The sequence below is a fragment of the Penaeus japonicus genome, unplaced genomic scaffold (assembly GCF_977035675.1).
Source record: "Penaeus japonicus unplaced genomic scaffold, GWHDUDI00000001_assembly GWHDUDI00000010, whole genome shotgun sequence".
NCBI lineage: Eukaryota > Metazoa > Arthropoda > Malacostraca > Decapoda > Penaeidae > Penaeus > Penaeus japonicus.
The window spans coordinates 30,617,549-30,627,548 of record NW_028234412.1 but is presented as its reverse complement, the minus strand read 5'-3'; the positions used below and the strand labels follow the sequence as shown (position 1 = coordinate 30,627,548).

Here is a 10,000-nt window from a genome sequence, read left to right as displayed (position 1 = left end):
ACAAAGGTATATTCTTCGATATATAATATTATATATATATATATATGATATGCTATACATATATATTTATATAAATATAAATATACAAATATATATCACATATAGATAAACATATATAAATATTCATATATATATACAGATATAATATATAATTCATATATTTATATAACATATATATATACACCACACACACACACACACACACATAAATATATATAAATATATAATATATATTAAAATATATAATATAAATAACTAATAACATAAATACATATATATATATATATATCTATATAATATATATAAAGATATATATATATATAACACACACACACAACACACACACACACACCACACATCACACATATATATATAATATAATATAGTAATATAATAATATATATATATAGAAAATAAATAATATATATATTATACATACACACGACATATAGTATTATATATAATATTTATATATATATATATATATATATATATATAATATAGAAATAAATATATAATATATATATGTCTAATATATAAATAAATAAATAATAAAAAATAAAAAATATAATTTTACCACACAACACAACAACACACACACACACACCACAACCCACACCACACACACCACACACACAACAAAACACACCACACCCAACCAAACACACACACACAAACACACTCACACACACACAACCAACACACCCAAACACACACACACACCACACACACACACACACACTCACACACCCACACAACCAACACACACCACAACACACACCCCACACACACAACACACACACACAACCCACACACCACAAACACTCACACACACACACACCCCCACACACACTCCACACACACAACCCACACACAAACACACCACACACACACACACTAACACACACACACACACCACACAAACACACACACACTAACACAAACACACACACAATCCCACACACACACACACTCACAACCAACTACACACACACACACCAGACACACACACACACACACACACACACAACTACAACACACCCAACACACACCTCACTTATACATACCTCACAAACAAACTCAATTATATATAAACCACAAACACACACAACACACCAACCAACACACATATACACACAACCTAATACACAACTCACAAACAACTACACACACACAACCCACAATACCACACAACACACACTCACACACACACTCACACACACAACACGACACACACACACACACACAACTAACCCCACACACACACACACACACACACACACACACAACCATCCCACACACACACACACACACACACACACACCCTAACCAACACACACACACATCACACCACACACACACACACACCACACACACACACACACACAACACATACCTACACACACCCCTACACACACACACCACACACACTACACCACACACACACACAACACACACCACACACTCAACCCACTCACACACACACAACCCACACACTCAACACACACAACACACACACACCACCCAACACTCACACACAAACCCACACACACCCACACACACACTCACACAACCCACACAGACACCACACACACACCAACCCTCACCGACACACCACACACACAACAACCCAAACTCACACAGACACACAACACAACCCCACACACTCTACACACAACTCACACCCAACCCACACTAACACAAACACACAACACACCCACCACCCAACACACCACACCTACACAACCCCAAATCACACACACACACACCCAGCACACGCACACACAAACACAACACACTCCCCCCAACAAAACCCCCACCACCCACCATCCAAACCCCACCCCCCCTCCCCCCAACAAACACAATATCAACCCCACCCCCCAACCCCCCCCCCCCACCCCCCCCCCCAAAACACAAACCACACCCACACACACACACACACACACCCAACACACACACACACACACACACACACACACACACACACACACCCACACACACACACACACCCACACACACACCCAAACAAACACCCACCCACACCCACACACACCCCACACACAACAACCACACACCCACACACCACACACACACCCACTCACATCCCCCCTCACACCAACACACTCACACAACAAACACCATCTTTACCACACACATCTATCCAAACACACACACAACACACTCACACACACACAAATCCAACACACACACCACACACATAACAACTCACCCACACACACACACACCACACTTACAACACACACACACTTAACACACAACAACACACTCACAAACCATCACTCCCACATATCTCCCCCACTAACACACCACCTTAACTACAATAATCACTCACACACGCACACACACACCCTTAAACCACCTTCAACATACCCCACACACACTACTAACACTCACCACACACTCCATCCCCCACAACACCATCCACAAACGAACATCCCAACACCTTAAATACCCCACACCCATCTATACCCACTCCCAAACCCATTCCACAACACACCCCTCACCAAAACCCACATATCTTCACACACACCTATACCACACACACCAATCTATCTCCATTAACCTAACCAACCCCAAACATCTAAACATCCCAATCTCTTCAACCCTCTCCCCACTAAATATTCCCCCTCCTCCCACCACAATTATCACCCTTTTATCATAATAAACCTCTATTCAAAATAATATCATATCACTCAACCACTCCTCCCACTCAATAAAAACTCATTCCTAAATACCTCCCACAACTATCTCAATATACTTTTCCCTAAAACCTCAATTCATTATAAACTTCTTCCCCCTACCTAAAACAAAAACAAAATTAAAAAACATACCTCCCCTTCCTCTACCCCCCCCCCCCTCAATCATTCAATTCCCCTCAAACTCACTCCTCTTCCCCCCATTAACTCCTCACACACTATAATATATATATATAACACACACACACTACAAAACCCACACACAACAAGACCAACACACACACACACACACAACCCCACACACACACCCACACAAACACACACACACAACCACATCTACACCTCACACAACACACACACACCACATCACAAACACACACACACACCCAACACAACCCACAACCCACACACACCACACACCCACACCACACAACCTCACACACACACTCAAACACACACAACCAACACAAACACACACACACACACAAACGCCACACGACACACTAACACACACTACCCACACACACACACACAACCCCAACTACACACACACACACAACACCACACACACACACACAACCACACACTCACCACACACACAACCCACACAACCAAACACACTACACCCACACACAATCACACAAACATACCACACACACACACACAACACCTCACACACCACACACAACAACTACACACACACACGCACACACACAACCCACATCTCACACACCCACACAACACACAACCCACACACACACAACCCACACACTCACACACACCACCCACACACACACACACTCACCCAAACACACCCTCTAACAGCACACACACACACACAACAACAACACACACACAACCCACACCCACACACACAAACACACACAAACCACACACAACACACACAACACACTCAACACACACAACACACACACATAACAGACCACACACCATAACCACACACACACACCCAACCCACACACACAACACACACTACCCACACACAACACACACACACAACACACACACACACCCCCACAACCCCAACACACACAACACACCACACCCACACAACCCCACACACACACACCACAAACCCCACACCACACTACCACACCCACACACACACAAACACAACACAAACACACCCACACACAACCCCACACACGACACACCACACACACACACATACACCACACCCAAATACCACAACCTATAACACACATACCACACATCCCACACTCACACACACCATGCTAGCACACACACACACACCCACACTACACACACACACAACACACAGCACACACACACACAACACAACACTCACACGACACACCCACACACTCCTACACAAACACACCACACAACACAACCACACACACACACACAACACACCACACACACACACACCCCACACACACACACACACAACACCTACACACCACACACCACACACAACACTACCAAACACAACCTCACACACACACAACCTTACTCACACACACACACCACACACACCTACACACTCACACACAACCCACACACACACAACCCACACACACACACAACCAACACACACCCCACACTCACACCCGCACACACTCAATACACTAACACACCCACCACCCACACCACACACAAAACACACGTCACACTACACACACCACAACACACACACAACACCCCCTCTAAGACACAACGACAATAACAACCCAAGGATTCAGAGACTGTGTATGTGCATGTGTATGTGTGTGTATGTGCGTGTCATCAAACTACCCAGTTGTTATAGGACAGACCAAATAGCACTCATTTCTTCTAGTCAGATAGCTATATTATAAGTGTCTGTTTTTTATCAGCTGTATCCTAATAATGAGACATGCTAATAATAATTGATAGTGTGTACTTTAAAAATTGTTAAATTAATTAAGTTCATATGGTTTTGTAAGTCAATTGTCACTTTAACTTTGTTCATTGAGTGATTAAACAAGAAATAAGCTTTTCTGATTCAATTATATATCACATAGCTTCTGGGAAAGTCTCCTGTCAGACATTGGTTGTTTGTGGTTATTTTCAACACTCAAAAGTTGTGCTTTATCTATCCTTTATCTATTCTTTCGCTCCTAGTCTCACAAACGTAGACAATGTGAATTTGGGTATCTAGTTGTGTGTCTCGTCAAGAAAAAGTGTGAAAATTGTATAATAATAGTGCTGCATCCACTTGGCTAAACACTGGTAGTTGTGGCAAAGCTCTATAAAGACCTTTCATAGACTTTCATAGATGGGCGAGAGTAGCAGGGCAGTAGTATAAGGTGGATTTTTTCCTTAATAGAGTTGATGATTAAGAATGATCAGCCTCTTGACTGAGAAGTGTTTTATAGAAATGTACGTTACTGAAAGAAACAGGATTATAGCTTTATTTAATTGTATGAATTCATTGTCAATCTTGTTTGGTTTGGGTGTTCCCATTTCAACTACAAACTCTTTTGATGAGGAATTTTGATAGCAAAACTTATCAGACCTTCTTGCTTCTGATTACTGTCCTCACAAACCAAAGACTACATGACTAACAGCCTGCTGACTGTTGTTTGGAACAGACATTTGATGTTCAAGAGTATAGTAAATGCTAAAGCTAGAAGAGAACTTTGCAGTTTATCAAAATGATCATCCATTAGAATATTAGAAAAAATCCAGTCTGAGGGCACTGGGATTGAGGCGTCTCAAAACGGATTCTTAAGCAGCACCAGAAGAGAGAGAGTCCAGAGTCCAGAGAGAGTTTGCTAAATGCAGAAAAACAACTTCACGAACTTGTCACTGATCTCCATGAGAAATTGATAAAACTGATTTATAGATTTAAAACCCTGGTCCGTTCTACGAAAATAGTATATTGACATTCTAATTCTTCCCATTCTATCAACAGATGTACATTCTTCACTGAATGTCCAAATATAAAAAAACAAATGGAAAAAAATTGAGAATGAGCAACACTTCAGACAATGGATTTCTTTGGCTCGCCCAAAATCAACCCAGATGAAGCAGTGAACCATTATTCCTTTACCAAACGTTCCTGTTTATGTTAGTATCATATTGTTGCTCTCTTAATGTCTTCCTTTTTCATCTCTATTTGCTGCAGTCACATTCAATTACAAAAAATCTCTAGTCTTTACTTATTAGGCTTCAAGGATATACAACAGAAGCGAGTTTTCTGTTTTTTTATTGTTGTTTTTTATTAAAGGTACTGAAAAGACAAAAATTTCAAATGGCACTGGTATAAAATATCTCTAAATGTATGTATATGCACATATATATATATAAAATATTTTCTGATGCTATCTGTTTTGCATTATATTTTAGAACACTCACGAAAGGCTTCAATCACCGGTTATAGCACTTTAACTGCACTTTTTCCTGTCTATCACAAAATATTTCATCTAATTACCTGTAAGCATATCTTGCATCATTAGATACTGAGCAAATATCAGCCCCACTTTTGTGCAGACAGGAAATACAACTGTTGTCTTTGTATTTTCTAATGTAAGAAAACATTCACAACAGCTGTTTTTCTTTATATTGTACTATTTATATATTTAAAAGGGAAGGTCTATTTTCTTTTGCATTACTCAAACTTAATGCCCTGAGCGAGGGGTAATTCCTTGGTGTAGTTGATGGTGCATGTTGATCGGCGCATGTATTGCTTCCATGCATCTGAGCCAGACTCCCTGCCGCCACCAGTGTGCTTCTCACCACCAAAGGCTCCGCCGATTTCTGCTCCGTTTGTGGGGATGTTGACATTGATGATACCGCAATCTGAGCCCTTTGGTCCAAGCCACTGAAGAAAAAAAAAAGATACAAGATTTATAATTCACCGTTTACTTTACTTGACCCTTTACTTATCTTTCTTTCAACATGATCAAGTCAAATAGTTTTCACAAACCTAAGTCTCATTGGTAACCGAGATCTACAATTCCCAATAAGAAGACTTACCTTGAAGACATTGCCAAGGTTTTGCGTGAAGAGGGAGGAAGAGAGGCCTTGATGAACCTCATTGTTCCACTGGATTCCTGCGTCCAAGGAGGGGCATTTGAGAGCATACACAATAGGGGCAAAGGTCTCTCGGTGGACAACGGGGGAATCATGTGAGAGTCCAGTGATGATGGTTGGCTCGACGAAGAAGCCTTCGCGGTCGATCACGTTTCCACCAAATTCAATCTTTCCTGTTGAAAAAAATTATATTTGTTAGAGTTTCTAAAGAAATTTAATTAGACTGCAATGCAAAGAAAGGATAAAGCAATGGTGTTCACCTATATATTTTTTGGCTAAACGTAGGCATATATTTGTGCAAATCCAAACTGTATATGATGAAGCATAAAATTACTCTGAAATAACTCAAATTCAGAATCTCTTGCTCTTAGGGAAATGATGTTGAAAACAAATATAATTCAAAATGCAAATTATAAATAAAATGTTTAATTGTAGAATAAATTCTGTTAATATGAGCAAACCCAAAGTTATCGAAGAAAAAAAAAATCACTAATAGTTCATCAGTTTTAAAAAATGGGTTTAATTAAGACCACTTGCCTCCAAGAGAAACGGCTTCCTTAATAGTAGCAAGATATCCATCAATACCCTGTTGCGAGTGCATGGGTCCATACAGGACACCATCATCCAAAGGGTCACCCAAACGTGGCATGAAATTTTTGTATGCCTTCACAAGACGCTCAACAATCTCATCGTGGAGCTGTTTTAGAAAAAATATATATTCATGTATGTTAAAATTATGTGGGATTCAGTATCAATATCATGATGCCTAAAATTAACTTATTACTAAAAATAATAACCGTACTAACAATTTTGAGACAAAATGCTTATGTTCAACAAAACATAACACTTGTATAAAACTCACAACAGTAGTGAGCTGAGCCTGAATTTAATGACATCTTGTACTAATCTTCAATTAAGGATATATAAAATCAACACTAACATGCTAATATGCAATTTGTACTTATCTACAATTAAGGAATTTTCAAATCAAAATTGATATTCTAATATACATCTACAGTTCCACTTGTACCAAGACCCCTATTAGTATGAACAGGGACCTTAAAGGATTTGTGATCCATAACATATAACATATAAGGAAAATTAACATGAAATGCAAGCCTTTATCCATGATATATGCAGTGGTAGTAGGCAGAATGATCAAAATGGACAATACACATAAGCCTTTGATTTAATTTGGTCTTACATATCAAAGTTAAAATTGGACTTAATATAAATATAAAGAGGTATATTGACAACCTCCTCAAGGAACAGGAATGTTTTTGAAGTGCAGATTCCCTATATAGTCTCAAGAATTAGCAAGTCCTACATATATATGCATACCTTCTCGTGCAGAATCAACCTACGGGTTGTGGTACATCTTTGGCCTGCAGTGCCGACACAGGCAAACAGAGCTGCCCTCACAACCATCTCGATATCTGCATCCTCATCCACGATAATAGCATTGTTGCCACCAAGTTCCAGCAGATGGCGGCCAAATCTCTCTTGTACCATAAGGGAAACCTGAGGAAGTTGAGCAGAAGAGAAATTTATTAGTATAATTTCTATCCCTGAATAATAATTCTACTTTCTTATATGGTGTTAAATGTTCACCCATCTTTTATTCCTATTCATTAACACATTCTTTACTTAATACGACATTAATCAAGAAAGTCAAATGATAACAGTAAAACCTTTATACATTCATACTAAATGTTGATAGACTTTCATTACTGGGCTAATTAATCCGAGATGTAATATCCATCATTAACATCAGCTAAACAATACCAAAATCTGCCAAGTACATACTGAAAAAGGGACTACCCCTTTTACCTGCTTTCCAACATTTGTAGAACCTGTGAAAGAAACCAATGGAATCCTCTCATCCTTGGCAATGGCAGTGCCAACATCAGCGCCACCACAGCAGAGTGCAGACACAGCTCCAGGAAGGTTGTTCTTCTCCAAGACAGAGGCCACGATCTTGGTTGTTGCTACCGAGACCAGTGGAGTGCTCGGGGCACCCTTCCATAAGAGAGTGTTGCCACATACCTGAAATTATGAATATTCTTTTGAACAGTCCTCACAAAATTTTTGTATGTAGGTTATACGATTTCACTAATACAGTAAAGAGAACTTCAGTATTTGTCGATTTTTAAAGTGTGTGAATGAAAATTCAAATTTGTTTAGTTTTGTACTTTCATACATTAAACGTACATAAAAATTATGTCAATCCCTTTATGAATACTCTAAATAAATCCTCATGGTTAAACCTAAACATGAATTTATCTTATAAACAATAAATTAAAATGGAATGATGCCCTGCAATCATTCTTTTACTGACATCAAAGAAAAGATATAACCACCTACAAAAAAAATTGCCATCCTTATACTATCACTCATTTTATTGGATTTCTACCTTTTATTCCTTCAACAAAAACAAGTATAAATCTTTAAAAAATCAACCAACCACATTCATATTATAAACCAAAATTCCAGAACCATACCATTGCAATAGCACTGTTCCATCCATATACAGCAACAGGGAAGTTGAAAGCAGTAATCACACCAACAACACCCAGAGGATTCCAGTTCTCCAAAAGGGCATGTCCTGGGCGCTCCGAGGGCAGCACAGAACCACCAACCATGCGAGACAGACCTACGGCAAAGTCGCAGATGTCCACGTACTCCTGCACCTCACCAATGCCCTCTGGTTTGATCTTTCCTGAAATTAATTAAGTGCACAGGTAAAATTAAGTCCAAGAGGTTTTCTTTCCCATCTAGATTACTTACAATATAAGTTTTGAAAAGGTTATGGGAATTAAGTTTCATAAAAAATTAAGGGTAAATATTCCTTAACAATAATCTGATCATACAATAATGCAAATAAGGAGAATATCATATATACAAGTATATGAAAAATTAATCACTTTATATGGGTGCACTCTTGTGCTTATTTTGGTAAGCATCTGAGGTACCGCACACACAGATTTTTCAGATTTTTTAAATTGAAAATCATTACACTAAGACTTGACTATAAAGTCAAAGAAAAGAGAAAAAATGCAGCCGTCTACCAAGAGAAGAGTAACTTACCCATCTCTAAGGCCACAAGCTTTCCAAGTGGCTCCAGGTTCTCCCTGAGGGCGACACCAATCTGACGCACGATCTCCCCCCTGGCAGGTGCTGGCATATCTGCCCACACCTGAAAAAGTTTTCCATTATATAATCTCCAACAATACATGATACGT

At 39.4% G+C, this 10,000-nt stretch overlaps 1 protein-coding gene across 1 annotated transcript in view; it reads right to left on the bottom strand.

Moving 5' to 3' along the window:
• Positions 1-5,918: 5,918 nt before the first annotated feature.
• The window catches only part of Aldh7A1 (aldehyde dehydrogenase 7 family member A1), a 12,893-nt gene continuing 8,811 nt past the window's right edge, over positions 5,919-10,000 (bottom strand). The window contains exons 3-9 of the mRNA XM_043008078.2: positions 9,846-9,954; positions 9,260-9,477; positions 8,589-8,804; positions 8,100-8,279; positions 7,296-7,455; positions 6,702-6,931; positions 5,919-6,546 (exon numbers count right to left, since the gene is read on the bottom strand). Of these exons, the coding sequence (XP_042864012.2) occupies positions 6,334-6,546; positions 6,702-6,931; positions 7,296-7,455; positions 8,100-8,279; positions 8,589-8,804; positions 9,260-9,477; positions 9,846-9,954 (1,326 nt within the window). The 3' untranslated portion in view covers positions 5,919-6,333. The remainder of the gene's footprint in view (positions 6,547-6,701; positions 6,932-7,295; positions 7,456-8,099; positions 8,280-8,588; positions 8,805-9,259; positions 9,478-9,845; positions 9,955-10,000) is intronic.